This window comes from Vidua macroura, chromosome 5 (genome assembly GCF_024509145.1).
Source record: "Vidua macroura isolate BioBank_ID:100142 chromosome 5, ASM2450914v1, whole genome shotgun sequence".
Lineage (NCBI taxonomy): Eukaryota > Metazoa > Chordata > Aves > Passeriformes > Viduidae > Vidua > Vidua macroura.
This window is the reverse complement of record NC_071575.1, coordinates 9,163,622-9,188,656: the sequence shown is the minus strand read 5'-3', so window position 1 is coordinate 9,188,656 and position 25,035 is coordinate 9,163,622. Positions and strand designations below refer to the sequence as shown.

The following is a 25,035-nucleotide window of genomic DNA, read 5'->3' as shown; positions in this document are numbered from 1 at the left end:
GAACAAGAAGACAGTGGTGCCAGGACATTCTGCAAAATGCTATTTGAAACAGTCTGGGGAATCCAAAGCAAGAAAAAGAGTTGGACGTGGGACAGAGAATAACTTGTAAGGTGAGCCAAAGCTGAGACCTGAAGAGGCATTTCAAGAAGTAGAATGGAGGAAAAGAGAAACTGAACAGGTCACATGCCAGAAAAAAACAGGGGAAGCCGGTTTGACAGCATCATTCCCAGGGTGTTTCTGCATAATTTATCCCCGCAGGGAAGAACTGCTGATGAGGTCAGAGCCACCAGGGAAGCTGGGACTTCCAGCTGCACCAACTTTAGAGCAGGAATAGCCTCTGCTTCACATAGAGCAGGCAGCTCCACAGAATCCAGTGTGTAATCACATCCTGTGCTTTGACTGCAGATACATCAGACAAGGCACACTTTTTTCAAAATCCATCTGCACGCAGTCAAGCTGCAGAAGTTGCATTTAGGTATGCATTCATTTCACTCAGTTCCCCAGCTTTCATTCACATTCATTCAATTTATCCAACTCTGTTCACACTGTCAAATCCCCATAGTCACAGACCTGGAGGGGTGCTGGTTTCACCAGGATCCATGTTGCATGTAACAAAAGGGAAGACGGGCACCAACCATCACACTCTTTTGTTATCACTTGTGTTATTTTCCACTGGCAGGGGAAAACTGCCTGTGAAGGCTTGTGGGACCTAGCACTGACTGTGGTAGCATCCTTGTGCTTCACAGTCTGGCTACTGCTGCCTCCATGCACGTCATGGAACTTCTCTGGTTATTTTCTGTGTTTCCACGGTCTATGGTCTGCTCCAAGTTGAATCAACAGGAAATAAATGTTATTTGTGATGTGCTGTATCTTCCTTCCACATCCAGCATGTCAGATGGTAGGATTTTCTGCTGACAAGTTGTCTATGCTACAGAATGCAAAACTTCCTCTTTGAGAAAAAACAATTCATTTCTCAATTTTACTGCCTGAAGCTGTGGTTTTGGTTATTTAATACAGGCCATTCTTTTAGCCTTTGCTCTGCTGTTTCTTCTGATGCTTGTGCACAGACACTTCCATTCATGCTTTGCTCATACCAATCAATATTTCAGTTTCAAGTCTCTGAAAGATGATTTTGCTTACTACGAAGTCAGCTGAATACCAGAGTCAGGGTAAATAAGGAAATACTACAGCTGCAAGTGGAGGTCACCAGAGAGAAAGATTTACAGGGTAGCAAGAGGTTACAGTGATCCAGCCACACTGGTTTCTAACTTTAAGCAAAGGGCTTGATACTTGAGGTTGGAATCATTATGAAAATAGCACCATTTTGGGACTCCTTCATACACAGATCCCTTTTGCCTCACCCAGTTGTGTTGTTTCACATAAACTGTGTTATAGGTAAAAATGATCTAGCTGAATTAATAACTAATAAAATAGGTTTTTTATTTCGTGACCAAGATTCGGTCTAAGATAGTCACAATCAAAGGGACAGTGCCGACCTGGGATCGGCGCTGGGTGAATACAGGTCTGACTTCTACAGCATCGGATCTCCTCTGTTCACGAATGCTGTCTCTGTCTAGTCAGTTTTTATACACTTCTTTTCTGCCTTCAGGCAGAGGTTCTCCTATTCTTCTTGTATTCATGGGTCTCTTTTTCTCTGTGCTGAGCTGGACAAAGCTGTTTTTGGGAACTGATGAATGCTGATGTTGAGTTAGGGAACTTGGTATTGGGATGCATGCTCTTGACGACTCTGACTATCTGACTATCTTGATTGCAGATATCTCCTGTGTATTCATCGCTGGGTGTCTCCTAGCTGGCCCAGGAAGGAGCTCATCTCCTCACAGAGCCACGCGTTTGTAAATGAGGTCTTTCTGCTTGCAGCCAGCTGTGGTTTCCAGCCTTTCCCTGGCTGCGTCTTGTGGTTTAAAACTTTAAGGATTTTTCATACAAGCATCATTTATTACATACATATATTTTACCTAAGCACAAATTATTCCATAACATATATTACAATTGGTTCTGTTTAAAGTTGCTAAGGAAGTGTTTGGGCATTTGTATTTGCAAAACATAGTAGCAAACAGGATAAATCCAGCAATGTTTCTTTGTTTGCTTTTACTCAGGCCTGATCCAAAACCCTTCTTTGAATGTATTTAAGTGAGGAATAGATCCTGCTTGCCAAGATTGTATTTGTAGTTTCTTTCTGCTTGCAATGCTTCACTTTACTGCTCCATACTGTTTATACTGTTCCAACAAAGTATACAGCAAAACTCCTCAGGCCAGTAGTTCAGATTTCTGAGTGGATTAATGCAGAAATGTATGTTTTCACTGGAATTGGATGGAAAAAAAAACAAAAGACAAATAAATACAAGCAAATTACTGTACAATTGGCCCAATTCATTGTTATTATCTGTTATTATTATCTAGCTGTTATTGTTATTATTTATTTAAAGCTGGCAATATATTGCTGACTCAATGTTTGAATAATTTTCTTCCTTATCGTCAGTCCTGAAACTACCTCGAGTATGGATCTGAGTTTTATTATCCTTGATGATGTATTGACAACCTGAGAATGCCATTATCCACACCTAGAGCATAAACCAATTCAGAATTATCAATTTACTTACATAAAGCTATGACGTGGCAAATTCCTCCTTCTACCTCTCCTTTTCTATTGCTTTTAAAAAATCATTTCATTGGTTCGATTATCACAGGAAGAGGACAGATATGGGGAAATATGCCCAAAGAAAAGGTACTTACATAGCCTTCAACAACAAAGAAACAACATACCACAGGCAGTACCACCTTGGCTTTATTCCTGGAGGGAGTTCTCTCTTTATGACCTGAACAGTGCCTATGGCTTTGTAGTTTCACATGCCTTTCAAATGAGACATCAGCAATAGGCAACACAGGCCACTCAGTTTATTTTCAAAGTTAACTTCCTGATCCAGAGGGAGCAGTTGATACTGTCCCTGAAACTTACATTTCCAAAGGGTTTCAGTACAAAAGTTAATCTCAAATGGATTTCATCCTCAACCCTCTTTAGAGGCAGTATTTGCTGTGCTTCTTCCCCATCCCACAGACCCTCCCCAGCCTTACTTCAACACTAAGAGGAACCTGGCGCTTCTGCTTCTGTTGTGGTTTAACCACAGCCAGCAAGACTCACTCCCCACCAGTAGGACTGGAGAGAGAATCAGAAGGGTAAAAGCTGGAAAACTCCTGGATTGAGATAAAGACAGTGTAATAGGGAAAGCAAAGGCTGCACACACAAGCAAAGCAAATCAAGGAATGAATTGCCTACTTCCCAAGGAAAGGCAGGTGTTCAGCCACCTCCAGGAGACCAGGGCCCCATCACGTGTCACCGTGTGTCGGGAAGACAAACGCTCTAACTCCCAATGTCCCAGCCTTCCTCCTCCCACCTCCTCCCAGCTTCCCACGCACCCCAGCCCCCTCCCCAGCGTGGCAGTACAAGGAGTAGAAAAGACCTTGGCTGTGTGCAAGCACTGCTCGGCAATAATGAAAACACCTCTATTATCATTCCTGTGTTCGGGACAAAACCAAAACACAGCCCCACAGCAGCCACTTGAAGAAAATGAACCCTACCCCAGCCAAAACCAGCACAGCTTCACAGCCCTGCCAGGACATTGCTGCAAACAGTGCTAATCAGCAGCTCACTGCCAGTCGGGAAGAAAGAAAAGTAACTGCATTGCTATATAAATACTAGAGTCATTTGTGTTATCCTGCATTATATGCTTAATGCTCTGCACTAGATTCATCTTAGTGTAGAGAGAGAGCAAAAGTTAGCTAGGTGAGGAAATGTGGCTGCCTCATCTTGGAAGTGTTCCAGGCCAAGTTGGATGGGGCATGGAGCAGCCTGGTCTAGTGCGAGGAGACTGCCCAGCATAGCGGGTGGAACGAGATGATCTTTAAGACCTTTCCAACCCAAACCATTCCGTGATTCCATGATAACAACAAGGAAACCTCACAGTCCTTTCAACCACTTCTTGCATCATTTATTTCCCGCGTGATGTTCAGCCAAGAAGGCCACCCAGGCTGGGCAGATCCCTGCCCCCAGCGCCACCCGAGCCGCTGGCCGCGCCCTTGCCTTCGGTTTCGATTCCCGTCGAGCGCGGCCGAGAGGCGGTGACGAGTCCCCGCCCTGCTCCTGCTCCTGTTCCGCTGCCGCGCCGCTCCCGCCGCAGTCCGCTCGCGGTCCCGTCCCGGGTGGAGAGGCAGGATGTGCGATCCGGCCGTGTGCAGTTTCCTCACCCAGACGCTGTGCGCCCATGGCGGGCGGCTGGGGCTGCGGGAGCTGCAGGAGAACATCGGGCTGTCGGCGCTGCAGCTGCAGGACACGCTGGCGGCGGCGGGCCCCCGGCGGTTCCTGGTGGTGGAGGGCGGCCAGGTGGTCCTGGCCGTGACGGACGCGCGGGTCTGTGTCCGCAAGGAGTGCGACGGCTGCGAGCGGCTGCACCTCTGCAAGCTGCACCTCATGGGCAGGTGCAACCTGGGGCCCAGGTGAGCGCGGGGGCGCGGACACCCCCCAACCCCCTCACCCCCCTCAAACCTCTCACATCCCCGAAACGCCTTCACATCCCCCCCAAACTCCCTTACACCCTCCAACCTCCCATGACCCCCAAACTCCCTCACGCACCCCCCAGTCCCCTCACAAACCCCCCAGCCCTCACACACCCCAACCCCCTCACAAGCCCGCTCATGCCCCCCAAAACCCTCACACCCCCCCAAACTCCCCCACAGCCCCCTCACATCCCACGCCCTGCCGGAAGCGCCGCTCTCGCCATGGTGTCCCGGGAGGAGCGGGCAGTAATGCCCTCGGACGAGCTCCGGAAGGACTCGTGTCCTGCCCCGCTGTGTCGGTAGAAGCCGACGATTTGGGTTTTTTTTGTTTCTTTCCTTTTTGTTTGTTTGTTTAAATCTTCTCGTCTCCGCACGCATCGCTCAGCCCCCCCGCCCCCGGCATCAGGGTGGAGTGGTTTACACCTATTTCTCAGAAGGAAAAAGCAAAGTGCTGACATGCCCTCTGGTTTCGCTCTAGAGAGTTACAGAAGTTGAGTTCTGCTGTAAGTCATTGCTTGGCTTACGGCCCTTTCTTTGAGAGGCACTGTTTGATCATCCAGGTGCATCAGTCCCAGTTTCTGGAATATGGAGGGCTCATGGGATGGGCAGGCCTGGCAACCTCTTCTAGCCACAGGTGGCCAAAGGTGGTGCTTGGTTCAAAAAACATAAAGGAAACCGAAAGTGAATGCAGAAGAGCAACCTAGCTTTGCCACTACAATTACTAATGGAAGAACTTTGTAGTTGAAGCCCCCAAGCCCCAGGTCTGGTGCTGATGCAGTGTTAGGAACGTGCATGATCCCACTGGATCCTTCTTCTTCTGCGCCAACAAAATGGATCACTGTGCACTAAGATCTGGATAGCATGGAGGGGGAAAGCCATATCTCTCTCTCATCATTAAGATTATAACATTTTCTTATTTTTTGTTACATTACAAACAATAGAGTAAGCTCCCGTGGGGTTTACTGTTGGAAATGCCTTGACGTGTGCAGACACTCATGATGGATGACTTTGTGTGAATTAAAGTTTGCAGTGAGGTGATTCTCTTCATAATGATAAACCATTCTGACCTCTCAATAACACAAAGTATTTAAAGTCACTTTGGTATGCATAAAAAATTAATAAAGCAAAGAGAATACCTTTCATGGGAGAGAGCTTGATTAAAATGAGAGGGCAGAAATTCTGCTAGGTGGACTACATAGATCAAGACAGAGACTATTTTTTAACTGATAAGGTAAAATCTAGCCTTACTTCCAGGTCTTGCATCCTTATTCTTTTAGAATCACTGGAAAGAAAAATGTTTGGGCAAGTTACTTGGATCTTCTGTTTAGTGGAATTTTAGTCCAGTTAATCCTGTTTTTAACTAATGTCTGACAAGTGGCTTTTCACTGTTATTTTCTTTTTTCCTAAATGTCTTATTAAACGCAGATGTGTAGTTATCATTGTATTTGTAGAGTGTTTAAAACCTTTGACTGGGAAATACAGACTCAAGTGATGTAGATCACTGTGTGACTGTTGGTGGACTCTCGAGTTGACTCTGGACAAACGCTGTGATGGCTCCCACCTCAGATGTTCTGTAGCTTACCTAACTTCATAGCCATTAATCGAGTGCCTACAGCATTAATTCCCTTGGAAGGTTGTTTCTCAGGACCAAAGAGAGCACACTTCTGCCCTTCCTGTTTTCTTGCTTACAAAGAATGTATCCAACAGGTAGCAGAGGTCAGGGGAGAAATACCTACACAAGGGTCTGTATGGAAGGATTGGACCAGACACACCTTGAGGTAAAACTGTCATGAGGGGAGCTTCAGGAGTTAAATAGAGGCTGAAAGAGTAAAGGGATAGACTTGAATCTGGTAAATTAACAGGTACTTTTACTGGTTGAGTATGTCTAATCTTAAGGCTGTATCAGATCATGTGTTGAAGAGCAGGACATGAGGGAGCTGTGTTTTACTGCATTAAATTAATGCACAGGCTGACTATGTATGTGTCTCCTCTCTGTTACTGATTTGCAGTACCATTTCAAATAGATGTAAAAAATCTGCAATCTCTAATTCATACTCATCAGACTTTTGGCTTTGTAAGTGGCAACACTGACTTCATTATTGTAGCTTAATTGCTTCTTTAATCAAAACTCATTTTCTTACCTGCTTTTGATTTTTTAAAAAATTAAACTTCACAGCCACTGAAGATAACAAAATGTGTTGTTTTCACCTTCACTGTTGCTGTTGGATGTTTCTTCACTTGCCATCCCTAGGAACACAACCTTTGACGTTCACAAAATGAAGGCTGTTCCAACTTCTGGCACTGTTGGTGAACTCCTTTAGAATTAACTTTCCCTCCAGCTCTTTAGGTCATGTGACTTGACTTGGCTCTTCCTGGAGGCAAAGAATGCCTGGGGTCTGGCTGCACTGAAGTTTAAAATGAGGAGGATAGGGTCACAGAGGAGTTCTGCTCTTTGGTCCATTCTCTGGCTAATTACAGACACCATCTAAGTGTTCAGAGGCTCTCACCAAGCCACCTTTCTCTCATGGCTTTTCCCAAGTTGCACATTATCTGAGGTTCTTCTTTAAATTAACTTGACTAAATGAGTAAACATTGATATTTCTGTGTATTTTCTTGCAGCTCTTGTAAGTACTCACATGACATCATGAATGCAGAGAACAAGAAAGTTCTAAAAAAACATGATTTGTCTGGCCTCAGCGAGAATGAGCTGCAAGTCCTGCTTCTCCAAAACGATCCATTCTTCCTCCCTGATGTAAGTTGTACTGATTTCTTAAGAGAAAGTTTCTGTTCATTAGGAATGGGAGAGGGCAAGTTCTGATCTTAATGTCCAACTGTTAAGATATGAAACAGGATTAGTCAGAATGAAGGAGGAATGGCAGTGGCAATGTGAAACAACATAAAGCCAGATCTGTGAAAGGGCTGTGTATTTAAAATAATAAAAAAACATTCCCACAGCAGTAAAACTGTTCAATAAGTACCCAGTGTACACATCTGGAGAAGGCCCTGTCATCTGTGATGTGTCAGGAGTAGACCTGCCCTCTGTTAGCAGGAGGTGGGCAGCAAAGCTACAGCCTGTCTTGTGTGCCAATTCTGTTATCCCAGCGGGGTGGCCATAAAGCTGCTCAAAGCAAGCAAACAAAAATGTCAGCAATTTCACCAGAGGTTTACAGAAGGTGAGATAAGCAAGAGAGAGTTGAAAGGTCACAATAATTGTACATGCTTACAGGGTAAAAGGCATGACCAAAACCCAGTTTGTTGCCTCTGTTCTATGAGATGAAGACTAGGAAGTGAGTGCCCCTTTCATTTTCCAGTCTATGTAGGTCTGCACAGGCCTGCACACATTTTGGTACTTGAGGGTATAAGAGATGAGAAGAATCTGTGAGAAAATGACCAAATGACTGCAGTCAGTTTCATGTCAAATCTGGCTCTTCCAAAGTGCATGGAGTTTTTGTATGCTGACTTTCTACAAAGGAATCTTTGCCCAGTTTGTATGCCACTCATTGATTTTGTTAAATTTGGTTGAACATTCCATTCTGGTTCAGCATGTGTCTGTAAGGGCAATACTGTCTTCAAAGTATGGCTGTTTCAAAGTCAGTTATACCCTGTTCTGGCTACAATTGATCCTGGTTAAGAAATTACCAAAGTACTGCCCTTGTCTTTTGTAGGTTATAATCTCCACAGATTTGTTGACACAACAGTTCTATTGTTTCTTTGTTCCCTGCTGTGAAAATGCTAGACTTTGACAAACCAGATTTTTTTTTTTTTAATTATGTAGTGTTTTAAAGTATGTTTTACTGGCAGACTGAAAGAACACAGTGGTAAACAAGGAGAATTACTAATTGTTCCCAGTAGTGAGCAAATAGTAGCAACTGTTCTTGGTTGGTGTTACCCTTAAGTGCTTACTAGAAATCTGTTCAGCTCTCACCCCTGGCAGGCATCATTAATTACCTGTAATTGAGCACTTTAACTCCTATCATGCAGTAAAATAGCAAAACCAAGAGAAAACTGTGATCAATGTAGGCCATTCATAAACCTGAGAGTTTGGAGATCGGATGTAAAAGCCAATTTGGCTATTTCCTGCTTAGAAATGCTGAATGGTTGTGTGTGTGAAGACATGGCATGTAGGAAGCTCTCAAAAAAGAAGACACTTTGGAATTCTCTGACTTGAACTGGGGTTCAGAGTAAGAAAAACACAACAGCACCACAGCATCAGGGGTTTTCGCACTCCCTCATCTCTCTGGCTCTCCTGTTTTGTTTGTTTGTTTGTTTCGGTTTTAGTTGGTTTTTGGTTTTGTTTCTTGGCAGGTGCAAGGGGACAGTGTGCTTTCTTGATGTAGCTAAATAGTGGATTCCCTACTGTCATGGTTTAAGGCCAGATAAGTACCATGCAGCCACTTGCTCTCTCCCACCCTGGTGGGATGGGGAGGAGAACTGGAAAAGAGGTAAAACTTGTGGGTTGAGATAAGGATACTAAAATAATTGAAATAGAATAAAACATAATAACTGTAATGAGAAGGAGAGAGAGTAATTAACAAAACCCAAGAGATACAAGTAATTCCCAGTACAGTTGCTCCCCACCCACTCACTGATGCCCAACCCATCATCCCTGAGCAGTGGTTGGTGGCTCCTGGGAAGAGGGATTTGGAGGGGACCTGTGAGAGTCCCAGTGTGATACTGGGACTCTGCCAGACAGCTGTGTGTCCTCCTTAAAGAAGCTTTCTTATTACAGGCTGTTCTGGGAGCAAAACTGTTACTGTGGTGCTTAGTGGTCAATATGAAGGAATTTTTGGTCTGTGAGTTGTTCCCTGGTCTGATTCGCTGTGTACCTCTTTTTTAATGAATAGAGGAATAAAGAAGTGCATTGCTTTTTCCATATGTAATCTAATCTCAAAGCACTCTCCTTACCCTTCTATAAGCTCAAATCTTCAATTCAGGATAAGCTTTACAAATAGGAAGTGCAAATTCGGTTTCAGCTCCATTAAATGATAACTCATTTGACACAGTGTACATGTTTTTATGGAGACATTTGTTCTTTGTTGTTCATTATGATGTAGGGGGTTTTAAAATAGAATAACTGTAAACCAGTCTGGTTTTATGCAATAGTCTTGCACCCATTTTTGGCACCCCTGAGCTTGTTGGGTTGGCTTTTCTTGGAAACAAAACATGTACAACTTTGAAACTGAAAAGGCATGAGTCAGCTTAAAATACCTGCTCCTCTAGGCAAGAAATTTGTCTAGATTAAAGAAGCTGCAGTAAACACATGACTTTTAATCACCATTTTTCTGCTGTTAAAGTTGAATGCCTGTAGGACAAAGAAAAATTCTAATGTGCTTTTCCATTTCTTATTGTATCCTCTCCACTTTTAGACCTGCCAGTTTTACAACAAAAAAGGTTGTCACTGTATGCATCAAAACAACTGCAACAAGCTTCATGTTTGTCGACACTTTCTCCAGGGGAAATGTAAATTTCCTCGATGCATAATGTCCCATAGCCTCTTGGATGACCATGCAATGAGAGTGTTGGAAACTGTAGGCATTGATGGGAAGATAGCTTCAAACTTCCAGGCTATATATGATTACAGGCATGTTGAATTCAACAGGGAACAGAGGAGGATGCATGGTAAGTTTCAAGAAACAGTGGTCTTAATCATGATTTTGAGTTTGATAGAGGTAGAAACTGTTCTTGCCTTACCTCCCAGCTAAACCCCACCATCTTTTTGATGCTTTCAGTACACAACTACAGAAATAATTATTGGAAAAAGCCAGAAGTTAAAAGGATTAAAGAACCGAAGACAACTTTAGAAACAGTGCAATGCATGCTGGATGTGCCACCTTCAGAAGGTAAATGCCTAGATAATAGTACCAGCTGTTACCTTGTGGATTCAGCTTTTGTATTTCTCTTCTTGCAATATATATACACATTTTTTTCCTCTCTGCTATTATGCACTTGCAAGAATGGAGTAAATCATGGCACAGTCACGTGGGAGGGAGAATGCACTTTTATTGCTTCAAGTACTGCATTCAAAACAGCAATTGAGTGGCTGGCAGTAACTGTGACTAGCTAGGGTTTGTAACTGTAATTGCACCTCTGTTGTATCAGCAACAGTGGAGTGCTAGTGGAAAATTACATGTGTGATGGACAGAATTCTCCACAGAGACTGGGATAATGCCAGCTAGCTGAACTTGTGGCCCAGCAGTGCTGCTCATTCAGTCTTCTCACACAGGTCCCAGTAGCCCTGTACCTGCCCAGAGCCAAGACCAGTTGCCAGCAGGAGCGAGAGATAAAGATAAAGGTATGGATTGTTTCCCACCCTCCAGTCTTGAGACCAGTGGTTTTCATTGGGCCTTGATTTCACACAGCCTGACAGCTCCCATTGGTAGTTGAGTGCAGCTTATGTGTGTGTGCCTTACTGTGTGCTGAAATCCATGGTAGCAGATGGCCAGTGGAGCAGTGTTGGAATTTCTGCTCAGGCATTGTGCAGCACTCTGTACAGTCCTGGATACATTTTTTCCTTCCTTGAAAGATGACAGAATTGTATTTGTGCATGCAGTATCCTTCCTTGCCTTCTGTCTGTAGGGAATTAATACAGCTTTGTCAGTAGAGCTGTTGTCTCGATATACCTTCCAGTGAGTGAAGAGCAACTTGTAATTCTGTTCTTCTGGGCAGAAGGACCTTGGTTTTAAAGCTTGTCAGAGTCCAGTATTCTCTGGACAGGTTCTTTTAGATATTCCACACATGGATGGTGTAATGTTTAATATCAATTTACATGTGTGATGGACATAATTCTCCACAGAGATTGGGATATTGCCAGCTAGCTGAGCTTGTGGCCCAGCAGTGCTGCTCATTCAGTCTTCTCACACAGGTCCCAGTAGCCCTGTACCTGCCCAGAGCCAAGACCAGTTGCCAGCAGGAGCGAGAGATAAAGATAAAGGTATGGATTGTTTCCCACCCTCCAGTCTTGAGACCAGTGGTTTTCATTGGGCCTTGATTTCACACAGCCTGACAGCTCCCATTGGTAGTTGAGTGCAGCTTATGTGTGTGCCTTACTGTGTGCTGAAATCCAAATCCATGGTAGCAGATGGCCAGTGGAGCAGTGTTGGAATTTCTGCTCAGGCATTGTGCAGCACTCTGTACAGTCCTGGATACATTTTTTCCTTCCTTGAAAGATGATAGAATTGTATTTGTGCATGCAGTATCCTTCCTTGCCTTCTGTCTGTAGGGAATTAATACAACTTTCTCAGTAGAGCTGTTGTCTCGATATACCTTCCAGTGAGTGAAGAGCAACTTGTAAATCTCTTGTTCTTCTGGACAGAAGGACCTTGGTTTTAAAGCTTGTCAGAGTCCAGTATTCTCTGGACAGGTTCTTTTAGATATTCCACACATGGATGGTGTAATGTTTAATATCAAATTACATGTGTGATGGACATAATTCTCCACAGAGATTGGGATAATGCCAGCTAGCTGAGCTTGTGGCCCAGCAGTGCTGCTCATTCAGTCTTCTCACACAGGTCCCAGTAGCCCTGTACCTGCCCAGAGCCAAGACCAGTTGCCAGCAGGAGCGAGAGATAAAGATAAAGGTATGGATTGTTTCCCACCCTCCAGTCTTGAGACCAGTGGTTTTCATTGGGCCTTGATTTCACACAGCCTGACAGCTCCCATTGGTAGTTGAGTGCAGCTTATGTGTGTGTGCCTTACTGTGTGCTGAAATCCATGGTAGCAGATGGCCAGTGGAGCAGTGTTGGAATTTCTGCTCAGGCATTGTGCAGCACTCTGTACAGTCCTGGACACATTTTTTCCTTCCTAGCAAGCTGACAGCATTGTATCTGTGACAGAATTGTATCTGTGCACCTTGTCTACTGTTTCTAGGCAATGAATATGGCTTTGTTAGTAGAGCTGCTGTCTCGATATAGCTTCCTAGTAGCACTGTACATGCTCAGAGCCAAGACCAATTGCCAGTAGGAGTGGGAAATAAAGATGAAGGTATGAATTCCAACCCTCCAGTCTTGAGATGAGCTTATCTAAAGAGTTGATGTCACACAGGTGTTGTGGCTTAGTAAGCATCACACAACCACTTGCTCACTTCCCCCTGATCCCCAGAGGGAAGAGAAAAGAAATAATAAAGGCAAAAAAACTTGAGGGTCAAGATGGGGGAGGGGAAAATCCCCCAAATAATAAGTGGAAGAGGAAAACCAAGCAAAAGAAGTGATACAGAGGCAGTCATTCACCGCCTCCCACACACAGGCTGATGCCTAGCCAGTTTCCTAGTAAAAGGTAGCTAACCCTCCTAAAACTCCTTCTTCTCTCTTTTATTATTGAGCTTTATGTTATATGGTATGGATGTTTGGTAAGTTTGTGTCCTTTGCCCAATTGTATCACCTCCCAAGCTATTGTGCAGCCCCAGTTCTATTCACTCTGGGGGCAGGGTGAAAAACGGAGGCCTTGATGTATATCACTGCTGAGGAGAAGCTGGGGCATGAGTGTTTTAACAGCATTGTTTTGGTCAAAAATCTAAAACAGCATCATACGGGTTGTATGAAGAAAATTACATCTTATTCTACCTATGTCCAGTACAGTGACATTTTTGATGTAGCAAAGTGATGCAAAGTCCACTGGAAACAAAATACAAATGTTGACTTACAGAACATAGCAATTACAGTGCACAGTTCAATCATAATAATAATGGGATTCCCATTGCAGATCTGTATAATATACTCACTGTGTCAATATATACTCACTGGGTGTCCCCAGTCCCTGGGGAAATTGAAGCCAGCTCAAACCAGTTGCTGTTTTCAAAAGTCTTTGGTTGGTTGTTTAGGTTTAATACCTCTGCGCGGGGCTGAGCTCTGTGTTCACTACCCCCATGCTGGTCTGGCTGACTCGGAGAGAAACATTTCTACTCCCAGTCAGTCTGCTCAGCTGCCATTGCCTTTTATGCACCCTCTGGTCCCCTTGGTGTGGAGACAAAGCTTCTTTGCAAGAACCATGGTCAGTCACACCCTGTGGTGTTCTGAGCTTCCTGACACTGCCTTTGCCCTTCCTCACGGAGACTCCTTCCAGTGTCAGGGTTTATTGTTCAGTCACAAAGCCCTGAATTCTGTGTTGGGCTGTGTAGGAGATAGTCAGATCCTTAAAGTGCTTGACTTTGCTACTGCAGTCAAATCCTTGTTTTTTCTGGGATGAAGTACCAAATGCAGGATCTTTTTCTTAAAGCACGTATGGACTGTGATGTTCTTTGCTGTAGATAAAAAGGACAGTTCCTCTGATGAAGCTTCAAAGGACAACAAAAAAGAGAATTGTGATGAGATCTGTTTGTTCTATGTCTGGAAGTACTGCAAGAATAAGGGTAAGCTTTATGAAAAGTAATGTTGTTGAAGACTTGTCTGCAGAGGCACTCCTGTTCAGTGGCTTGGGCTAGTGGTGACAATTGTGCCTCCTCAGTAGTTTCTTTTCTTACCACGTTATTAATAAACACTGCCAGAGTTACAAACATAATCAGAAAAAAGCCAAATGGTATACTTAAACCCTTTATCCTCTGGATAATCTAGCCTATTTCAGCCCTTTTGATGGGGGCAGGTTTTGGGTACGTTTCTGTGGCAAAGCCCTTTAAGTGTGAAGTGTTACCCTTTCTGTTGCCAGAAGATCAAGTTATGAGGTGACTTTATGCTGTCATTATTGACAGTTCATAAATGTATGGCACCCTTTATTCCTATTTCTCTATCCTATGTACATCAGATAATAGCCATATTCTCCCTCATTAAGTCATTTAAAAAGTGATCTGAGGTGTTAAAACATCTTTTAAAAGCCACAGTAGTTGTACCAGCTAAGATAAAGATAAATCTAGTCCATTGTCTTTTAGGTAGTGGCCAGAACAGAGATCTGAGGGAAGAATATAAGTAATTGCATTTGGGAGTTGTCCTGAACAGTCATTTAACCCCCAGGTTTGGCTCTTCCTTTATTATGAGGAGGTACCATGACATTTTCTTTCCCTGATCCTGTCCAGTCAGTTTCTAAAGGACTGCTACTCCTCTGACCACCTGGTCTTCACAAAAGACCCCGTGTAATGTGAACAGTGTACCTGGGTGAAACTGTGAAGGTCAGGCTCAAAGCAGCTGTACTGTGACCACCAGATAACTAAATTCAATTAACTGTTGGAGTGTTAGTGTGCTTTATTTGCTACATTGGGCTAAGTTGTTAGATGTTTGATCCATACTTGGATGTGGAGTGTCAGAAAAAAACCCTTCAGGCCTTGGCAACCACCCCTTGATTTCAAAGGGACTAAGGAAAAGACAACAAAGATATCAGAGTGTTTATGTGATGTGTAGACTAGACTTTTTACAGCTGAGACACGTGGTTGTGTAACACATAACATGCACTTATTGTCTGTGGCACTGCTCTCCCAGCTGCCAATGTTGTGTCTCAGCAAAGGGAAGGTTCTGGTAATGTGCTAGTTTTGCATCACAGAAGTGATGTTTTAGGAGAGGCTGCTAGCAATTTCCTCCGTGTCTGATAGGAAGCCAATCAGTGGTTGGCTTTGGGAATTGACAATGTGTTAAACCACTGGAAAGCTATACACACCTCTGTGAAAAACACATGTTAAAGATGAAAAAAACTCTGAAACTTTCTCTTTTCCTTTCTGGCTGGCAAAGAGGTAACACGGCCGGCCCGGCCCCTGTCTCAGCCAGGCTGGGCCGGGTGGCCCCTGCCGTGGGGCGCCCACTGGGCCCCCCATGGCTACCAGGCAGGGGCAAAGGAGAAGCCATCACTTTACTAGCTGCTGAAATCCTAACCACTTCCCCCCACGCCGCAGTTCTGCCACAAGCTACCAAGCCCTGGTCACATAACCATCCACAGGCCCCAGGCAAAATATTAACTCTTCCAATACTTCAATCCTCCCTCGAGTGAGAGAACAAGACAGAAGTACAGACACATAAAGAAACAAAAACACCAAAGTCAATGAAGAAGTCAAGTCCCAAATAAGAAAGATGAAGAAATGCCTTTAGTTTTAGGCTAAAATTCTCTTATAAAACTATAGAGAAGGACTCTTTTTTTCCCTATAACACTTAAAAGTATGAGGAAATGAAAGTGTTCAAATTGTAGATACCGAGCAAAAACCTCCATACTAAAGTAAACAGATGTTAAAGTAGCTATAATCCTATAAGAAGTTTGAACAGAAAAAGAGAGATGAGTGATAAAGATCCTATACCCTAAAGAAAGAAAAGATCTCTATTCCTAGAGATAAAGATAATTTCAGAGATAGATATTAAGAACTTTTGCTTTTAAACAACTCATCTTTAAACCAATACCCCATAACTTGACATGGCCCATAAATACAACTATGAGAAAAACTTAAAGAAAATGAGAAATATTTCATGATTACAAATTTCCCCAAACAGATGCTATTCATAGAAATTAAGAGCCACAAGAGAAATATTTTCGTGTAGAGAAGTCTCCATAACATTAACAAGAAGGACTTCTCTCCCTAAGTAAATTAAAGAAAGACTATTCTAGTAGTAAACTAATTAAAAATTTTAGGTTTTGTCTCTTTACATTATCAATGAGAAAAAAAAAAAGTTGTAAAGGGAAGAAAAGTGTCCTAAAAATTGTGTTCTGATTCTTATTACTCTTTCTTTTAGTTACTATTAATAAATTTTTCTTTATACCCTTTTAAAATTTTGAGCCTATTTTACTTTCCTCCTAATTCTATCTCACAACAAAAAATAAATCAATACACTCTAGTAAGTGCACTAGTAATTAACCAACAATAAACCCACCACGCTCATTAGTACATTAACCAAAAAATCTCAAATTAGCGAACCAAAACCACTACAGGTGTCTTTCAAATACATTTGGCAGTGTGTATATATATATATATATATATATATATATATGTACACACACACATATATGTTGCTTTTCCTGATAAGACTGCAGAAACACACTCCCCTTCTGTTTTCAGCACTCTGTCCTCATTGCTTATACCAAAGCCCAGGAGAGAAAGCCTCAAAGTATAAAAGATACTGGTTTTATTTTGGTTTTTTCTTGTCTTGCTCTCTTTGTTAATGACTGCAGAATTCTTGACTATGTCTGATTTCATTACAGATAAATGCGAATCTGTTCATTACCATTTGCCATATAAATGGGAGATACATGATGGGTTGAACTGGCATGAACTTCCCATGATGGAGGAAATTGAAAAGGCCTACTGTGACCCAAAGAACAGCAGGTGTAGTAATGCTGGACTCCTTACTTGGAGTATTGTGATTGAGCATGTGTAGAAAAAGTTTTCTTTCTAAAGATGTCTGACTTCTCAGCTTCTGTTTACTGAGCCTCTCAGAAGCTGGGAGGATGTAAAAATAAGAATTTTTCCTTTTAAAAAAGCAAAGAATGATTGCATGAAAATCCCACTCCAGTTTTGTCTTCTCAAAATAACAAAACTAGATCTTGCATGTAAAATTCTGTACAAGGTAAAAAAACAGTGTATAAAATACTAGTATTTCAGATCATTAATCAGTTTATTTACAGTAATGAAGTTGGGCCTTTTGACAACATTTCAGAGCTGGTCCTTCTCTATAGCTATTTCTTTTCTACTACAGCTAGTATCTGTAATAACAATAATAGTAATCTATTACGTACCTAGAGATGTTTTATGAAATGTCCTTTGTGTAAACAGCCCATCTATTTTTTTCTTCTTTTTTATTTCTATTTTAAGAGTGTGTTTTCCTTTTAACTCCTTTCTGAAAAGTCCCACTCAAAGCTACCTGGATTCATAGGGCACCCCAAGTCTGGCTTCACAGAATGGTATTCTAGTTTTGGTCCATGCCTCTTAAGGTACCAGATGATTTTGATTGGTAGTTTACTGGAGATCACAAGCAATATTCCCAAGAGAAGGCTGCCATCAAAGTCTTCCTGCCTGGGAGTTAACTTTTCAAGCCTTGCAGGAGTAAGAGCCCAGGTGGCTCCAGTGATGAATGCAGTTTGCAGAACTCACAGCTGTGGTTGCTGTGATTGCATCCTTTGTAACCACAGAAAAAGAACAAAGTTGATAGGCTGCAGGTGTTTGCTGACAAATTCAGTCACACACTTTGCACATTCTGCCTTTGTACTGAGAAAGACTGTAACCACACCTAGTTATCACAGAAGTTCCTTTTGCCACACTGTACTTTGAGCCTGACATTGTCTGTAAAGCTGGCAGTGCCACATGTGACTGAGGTGTCTCACAGGCCAGAGTTCGCTGCTGAAGCTTGGAAATGGCTTTCAGAGCTGCCATGTGCTGTAGGAAATAAATACCTATTTCAGCTCTAATTAAGTTTGGTTACTTTATATTAAAGAAAATGGCACCAGCTTACACCAGGGATGAGAGGGTAAAATATGCACTGCTAACTATAATAAACCTGAATTTGTCCTTACAGCTTGCCAAGTAGGAAGATTAATTTCCAGACAATGACCTGCTGTTCTTCTTTGGTTCGACGCCTCTCTACACCATCATCAGTCACAAAACCCACATTCCTACTGACCACACAGTGGATTTGGTACTGGAAGAATAACCAAGACAAGTGGATTGAATACGGAGAACAGGTGAGTTCACATCCTGTGCTTTGAGTCACTTCTGCAGGAATATGTGGAGACTCTCTGCATCATTTCCCCTTTTCTAAACAGGATTAATTAATTGAGTCCTTGTGCTTGAATTTTACAGCATTGGGTAAGGCAGTGAAGCTACATCTGTTCATAACAGATGTGATAAAATGCTGACAGGCTGGAGGAAAGAGAGCTCCCTTTTGGAGTTATCCATGGCTCCTACAGATATTTAACATATAGACACTGCCCTTAAGATACATGGGAAGAAGTTGCCTCTTTCCTAAGCATTGCCCTGCTTCCTTGGACATGCAAGGATTGCTGTGCTCTTTCAGATCAAATGCAGTCTTTTTCCATGTATGTCCAAGTCCTCTGATGAGAAAGTAACCTATCTGAAAAATGCAGGAAAAGAAAATATATAGAATCTCACCTTCCCCCAAGGCAGATGAGTTTATACCATATGGTTTACAGTATAGCAGCACAAATAGTAGAACACAAAGGTGATCCAGGGACTTAGAAAAGTACCCAGAGAAAGGTGCTGGATAGAGCGTAGTTTAAAAGACTCAGAGTAACTTCAAAGAGTACTCAAACTCGAGGAGTCACCCAGGTCCAGGAGAGGTCACAGCTGTCCAGCTCCTCTTTAGTAGGCAGAGCTTGCAAGGAGGTCACTCAGGCTTTCTTATCTGTGGAATGAAGTGGTTGGCTCATAGTTAAATCACAAGCAAAGTAAAAGGTAAGAGTGAGACTCCTTACACCTGCAACTTTTTCTTTTTTTTCCATGGCAAATTAGTCTTGGAAGAACCACTTGCTATTCATGTATTAATCACATAATCAGTATTAGTTTCCACGCTCACATGCATCAATGCTCACCATGTCACCCTGTTCCTTTGTGGATAGCAGTTCCTTTCAGATAGCAGGTTGGAACTAGAAAAGTTCTTGACCTAGGCCTTTGCTTCCTTTGGAGTCTGAGCCAAACTAACTGGTTTGGTAAGGAGTCGAGTGTACCCATTACAGCTGGTTGCAGCTCAGCCTCGCCCCCTCCCCTGCCGTGGAACTGGACAGAGAGTGAGAAAACTCGTGGGATGAGATAAAGACTAAAAGATAAAGCAAAAGTGTGTGCACAAGCAAGGCAAAACAAGGCATTCATTCCCCTCTTCCCTTGGACAGGCAGGTGCTCAGCCATCCCAGGAAAGCTGGGCTCCATCACAGGTCACAGTCTCTTGGGAAAACAAACACCATCCCTCCAAATGTCTCTCCCTTCCTCCTCCCCCTGCTTTGTATACTGGAGTGATGCTGTATGGTCTGGGGTGTCCCTGTGGCCAGTTGGGGTCAACTCTCCTGGATGTGTATCCTCCCAAGGCCTTGTGCCCCTCAGTCCTGTCACTGCTGGGGTGGGAGAGGAGCAGAAAAGGCCCTGGCTCTGTGCATGCCTAAACTAAAGAATCACTAAAACATCCCTGTGTTATCAGCCCTGTTCCAGCACAAATCCAAAACACAGCCACTACCAGCTACTGGGAGGAAATTTAACTCTACCGAAGCCAGAAACAGCACAACTTGTTACAGGAATTTAAATTTACTAATTATATATTTGTGTTTATGTTACAAATATTCAGTACTCAGCCTCAGGCCACCATAGTTCTGGGTAGATTCCTTGTCATCCTACACTTGGTCTCTTCTTTCCCTCTCCCCCAGCTAGTTATTGAGGGTTTAGTTCTGACTGTGACACTTCTCTTTATTTTTTTCTCTCTTCTCTCCACAAAGGAAGAAGGGAGCAGCACGACCTCACCATCTTCTGCTATTATTGAGAATTTGTATCAAGCAGATCCAGGTGTCATTGTAGCTTTCCAGGCTGGCCAACATCAGTATGAACTCAATTTTAAAGGTAGTAATTTTAAAGGTTCTCATCTATAACTATGCAGTGCTTTATAGACTCTTTCAAAGTCTCCCAGTTTTTAGAAGGTATGATTTCCTTTCCTGACACCACCAGTTTCGCTTACTGCAAGTGAAGTAGTGGTGGCCCAGAGCAAATTCCTCACAAAAGTAACCTTCCCCCCTTATTCCTTGACATGCCAGATTCATATCTGACCAGAAATAAAAAGGTTCATAGTCTTCACATAAAGTCATAGTAAACTTTAAGGAAAGTAAGTTAACACTGTGGATGGTAAAAAAATACAAGTTAGGCATCTTTATGCTGCTGTAGCAATGTTTAAAGAGCATGAGTGGTTTGAGGGAGCAGGCAGGGTAGGCACAGGTTCAATCACAGAGTTACAGGAAAGACAGGAAGCTTATATAGCCTTTGTGCAACTACTCCTCAGCAGGTAGAACTGACAGTGAATATGCAGTTTTCATTAAAGAATGACTGATGAGGACAAGATGACCTTGTCTTGTAGACTTATTGATGACTTCTTTTTCCTTCTCTTTTTTCTCCTTAAGAAATGACTCAGACAAACACTAGTTTTAAAACTCAAAGACAGGTTTGCAGGCGACCAAAATTCGTGTCTTCTGAAGATGTGCAGAAGATAAAGACAGGGTAAGTGCTGTTAAGGTTGTTTTTTCATATTTTAGAAGTAATCATAAGGCAAAATGGGTCTCAGTGTTGGCAGTGGTTGTACAAAGAACGATGAACTGCCTTCTCTTCAGACATTGCTGCTGGAGAAAACCTATCCATGGGACTGAAAAACAGAAGCTGTATCACAAACTGCAGTCTTGGTGCCTCACCTGCTGCCTGGGATACATGTTACTCCAGCCACAGCTGTTACTTAAAAAAACAATGCAAGAGGCCTGTGATGGTTGAGTGGCAGCATGCAGAGCCCAGCCTACAGACTGAAGCTATTTCCCAGTTTCTTTGTGGTTTATTTTGTTAATTTTTAAATACAGGAATTGGCCAAAGGGGATGCTCTAAATCTGAGTGTTTGAAGCAATACTAGAATTACTAACACTTCATTTTCTGTCTGTTTGCAAGCAGCCAAAGGGATTCTTCTATTCCAAATCAGACCTGTCCTAGTCACTGGGATGCATCTGCACTGCCTGACTTGGGATACAAGGTATCTTTTTTTTTTTTCCCCTTGTAATTCTGATGGAAAGGCACAGTTCAGAGCTTAACTGAATCAACTGTAACTTTGTGGATGATATGAAGAGACAGGAGTAATTTCTTGGGTGGGTGTGCTAAAGATCTAGGTGATCTCTCAAGGGCTCATGAAACAGGTGCCAAATTGCCTTGAACTTCAACTGCATTTTAGGCGTTTATCTACATACCAAAAACTCACCAAACCAAAAACTCAAAACTCCAAACAAAAACAAACCCAAAACTCAACAAGTTCAAGACAGGAAGCGTAAATTTGGATTGGAGATCCAGGAAAGGAAATCTCTGTATCCTCCAGTACTGTCACATACATCATGGATCTGAGCGCAGACCTTCGCCTCAAGAAATGGCAGAAATAAAGATCTACAACCATAAAAAAAAACCAACATTGCAGTGATGTCTTCCACAAAACAAACCCAACCCCAGTCAGCCCAAAGTCTATGTTCTTATTTGGTTTACCACAACCAAAATATGTGGGTGTTTTTTAGATTTCTAGGTCCTTCCTGCACACCTTCTGGAAGAGCAGTACAGTTTGTGGAAGTACTATAGGACTCTAGAAAAGGGTTTGTCTTCCACAAAACAAACCCAACCCCAGTCAGCCCAAAGTCTATGTTCTTATTTGGTTTACCACAACCAAAATATGTGGGTGTTTTTTAGATTTCTAGGTCCTTCCTGCACACCTTCTGGAAGAGCAGTACAGTTTGTGGAAGTACTATAGGACTCTAGAAAAGGGTTTTTCATGTTACACGTGCCCTTTGTGTAGTGGTTTTGACCCTGCTTAAAGAGCAGCATAAGAGGTTTTCCTTCTTGACTGTGTCACATAATCTTGTGTGATGCTGAGCAGGTTGTGTTGGCACAGATACCCTGGGGGCTGAGGAACACCAGTGTGTGGCTGTGTGTCAGTGCCAAGGGTGGAGTAAAGCACTTCACTTACAAGAGAGAAGGAGCACTATGTTGACATATAATCACCATTTAACAAAATTTGATAGTGAAGGAGACAGTGGTTTAACAAGATTTGATGGCAAAGTACACTTGATTATTGACTGCATAGAGGACAGTGTCAGACAAAACTGCTAGAGAGACCTGCCTGTTGAGTCATGACTTTCATATAGAAAAGATGAGATAATAATGAGAGTGTATGGGAATTTGGCAGGCAGCCCATTTGAAGATTTGCCTGTGATATTTGGAGCCCAGTGGAAGTAACAAAGGAATATGCTCTTCCCTTGGCTTATCAACATCCTAACTAACAAGCATAAATTTTTCCAAAGAATGCAAGAAAGACAGGTAGCTCTGTTCTTTTCAGATCTCTTGAGCTGTTGTATGTACTTAATTTCTTCCCATACTTGCTCTGAAAACTTATCTGAATTTTAGTTGAGTACATTTGTTGGAGTGTTTCTGGAGTCACTGGAGTGAATGTGGGAGGCTTTGGAATGCACTGCACAAATCCATAGTACCTTTTGGTTGTACATGTGGGGATGTGTGAGTAGAAGGAGCTCAGTTTGCTTGCTCAGTTGGCACCCAAGAAAATAACTCTTGCCTTTTACAGGAAAGTAAAAAGTGACAATGCCCATGATACCTGTTGGCACTAAAAGTGAAAGCCTGGGCTAGAGTAAATCTTTCTGTGGGACACCAAGCTTGTTTTTTTGCAGTAGGTAATATTGGGATTGGCTGGGATTCTGCATGCTTGCGGTGACCATTTTAAGAGCTGACAGCTACAACTTGATGAACCGCCTTCTCTTCAGACATTGACAAATAATCCTGGCAAAATCTGCTGCACTGGAAGTGATCCATTTTAAAAATGAACCTGTGAGATGGGCAGAAAGTCATCTTGGCTTAAAATGAGAAACTGTGTTTTGGTAACATTGCTTATTTTTTGAATATTGCTATGTCTTAATCTGTAAGTCATTGAGAACATTTCTGTAGAAAGAAGTGTATAAAATGCACAATGGAAATTGGTAACACTGATTGGAAAGTTGGTGTGAATTTCTCCTGTCTTTGTTCTAACAAAGTGGAATTAGTAGTTGTTAAATGTTTTAAAGGGAAAAAAAAAAAAAAAGAACTGATCATATCCTGAAACTTCCTGCTGGGTTTAAAATGTCTTTTAATGTACAACTGAGAAAAGCGTGCAGTGGATGTGTGGTTTCCTGTCAGTCTCTGTGTGGCTGATGTTCTGCTGAATCCTGGCCACGCGCAGGCCAAGGATTGCTGCACTGTACCAGGCACAGGACGCAATGTGAAGAGTATGCATTTTACAGATGTCAGTTCTGGTGGGGTCACTGCCACCAGTACCAACCCTGCTCCTTCCAACACCCCACTGAAGCAGAGCTCAAGGGTGTGAGTCACAGAGGACTGCTCTTGTGCAGTCAAACACTGGTGGGAATTGCTGCCTGAGCAGTGATTCCTTCTCTGCCTTGGGAACTCTGCTCCTTGATACCAGGGTAGCAAATGCTCGCACTCAGTGGGATTTCCTTTTCAGGCCTGAAGGTGAAAAATGCTGAAGAAGTTGTGTAGTTACGCCATATCAGCCTTCGACAGCAATGTGATGCTGTGATCCTTTATTAGCATTAGAAGCATCCTTGGGGAAATAAGGAAAAACCCACAAGTTTTCATGGACAGAACAGCTTTGTTGTCAGGAGGCCATCATATGATAAAATAATGGAAGTACCTTTCTTACAGGATTAGGCTGACCCTCTGTTTTACCTAGAAAGGTTTCAGTTCCTCAGGTAGAGATCATAGAATCATAGAATAGGCTGAGTTGGAAGGGACCCATTGGGATCATCGAGTCCAACACCTGGCCCTGCACATGACACCCCAAGAATCACACCATGAGCCTGAAGGATGCAGCAGAGCAAAAGTACATATGTAGTTAAGTGGGAATTGTTAATGTATAAATAAATTTGCAGATGACACCAAGTTGAACACTGTAGGTGACACAGCTGAAGGACAGGGCCATCCAAAGGGATGTGGACAAACTCAAGGTGTGATCCATGGGAATCCCATGAAGTTCAACAAGTACTGGTGCTGCACCTAGGCCAGGATAACCCCTGGGGTCATTTCAGGCTAGGGATAAGCAGATGGAGCAGTCCTGGGAGAAAGACTTGGGGGTGCTGGTGGTGATAGCTGGACATGCCCTGCCCCTGAATCCCCCTTGTGCTGAGCTGATAATTTACAAAGGCCTGGAGTGAGAAGACAAGGTGGGGATGGCTTCAAACTGACAGACAGTAGGTTTAGACTGGGTATTAGGAAGAAATTCTTCCCTGTGAAGCTGGTGAGGCCCTGGCACAGGATGCGCAGAGAAGCTGTGGCTGCCCCATCCCTCGAAGTGTCCAAGGCCAGGTTGAATGGGGCTTGGAGCAACCTGGCATAGTGGAAGCTGGGTGGCACTGGATGGGCTTTAAGGTCCCTTCCAACCCAAACCATTCTGTGATTCTAAGTAAAATATGTAGTACTGAAATACAGTGACATGATTTTCATCCTGTAGGTGATGGTGAGCAACTTGGGCTGTGGTGCCACAGACTGTGCAGACAATCAGTACTTGCACATCCTGATTGTTATTTATGTGTTGTGCAGTAAAGCTTTGGAAAATGCTCCTGTATTGAGACATGGGAAATTTCACTCAACATTTTAAAGGCTTTTAAATAAATTTAAAGAAATAATTCTTTCTTGTGCAGCTGACTTTATTCTTAAGCTTTAGAACACTTCCCTGTGAGCGATCTCCTCATTAATAAGTACTTAAATGTATCTGTGAAACACAAGTTTTATTCTACTTCTATTTTCTCTCTAAGCTCAGCCTTCTAAAATGGGGAATT

The 25,035-nt window shown here is 42.8% G+C and overlaps 1 protein-coding gene across 9 annotated transcripts in view; it reads left to right on the top strand.

Moving 5' to 3' along the window:
* The window catches only part of LOC128808042 (zinc finger CCCH-type antiviral protein 1-like), a 60,313-nt gene that overhangs the window by 29,620 nt on the left and 5,658 nt on the right, over positions 1-25,035 (top strand). For 5 of the 9 annotated variants that reach the window (XM_053978816.1, XM_053978814.1, XM_053978813.1 and 2 more), the window contains 12 exons: positions 7,192-7,324; positions 9,939-10,191; positions 10,302-10,412; positions 10,796-10,864; positions 11,435-11,503; positions 12,081-12,149; positions 13,814-13,915; positions 16,672-16,795; positions 17,982-18,147; positions 19,906-20,026; positions 20,578-20,674; positions 21,107-21,188. In XM_053978816.1, coding sequence (XP_053834791.1) covers positions 7,217-7,324; positions 9,939-10,191; positions 10,302-10,412; positions 10,796-10,864; positions 11,435-11,503; positions 12,081-12,149; positions 13,814-13,915; positions 16,672-16,795; positions 17,982-18,147; positions 19,906-20,026; positions 20,578-20,674; positions 21,107-21,188 — 1,371 coding nt within the window. In that variant the 5' untranslated portion in view covers positions 7,192-7,216. Of the gene's footprint in view, positions 1-4,163; positions 4,513-7,191; positions 7,325-9,938; positions 10,192-10,301; positions 10,413-10,795; positions 10,865-11,434; positions 11,504-12,080; positions 12,150-13,813; positions 13,916-16,671; positions 16,796-17,981; positions 18,148-19,905; positions 20,027-20,577; positions 20,675-21,106; positions 21,189-22,875; positions 24,770-25,035 lie in introns of those variants that run through there. The other 4 variants (XM_053978809.1, XM_053978817.1, XM_053978818.1 and 1 more) reach the window with 3 other exon arrangements.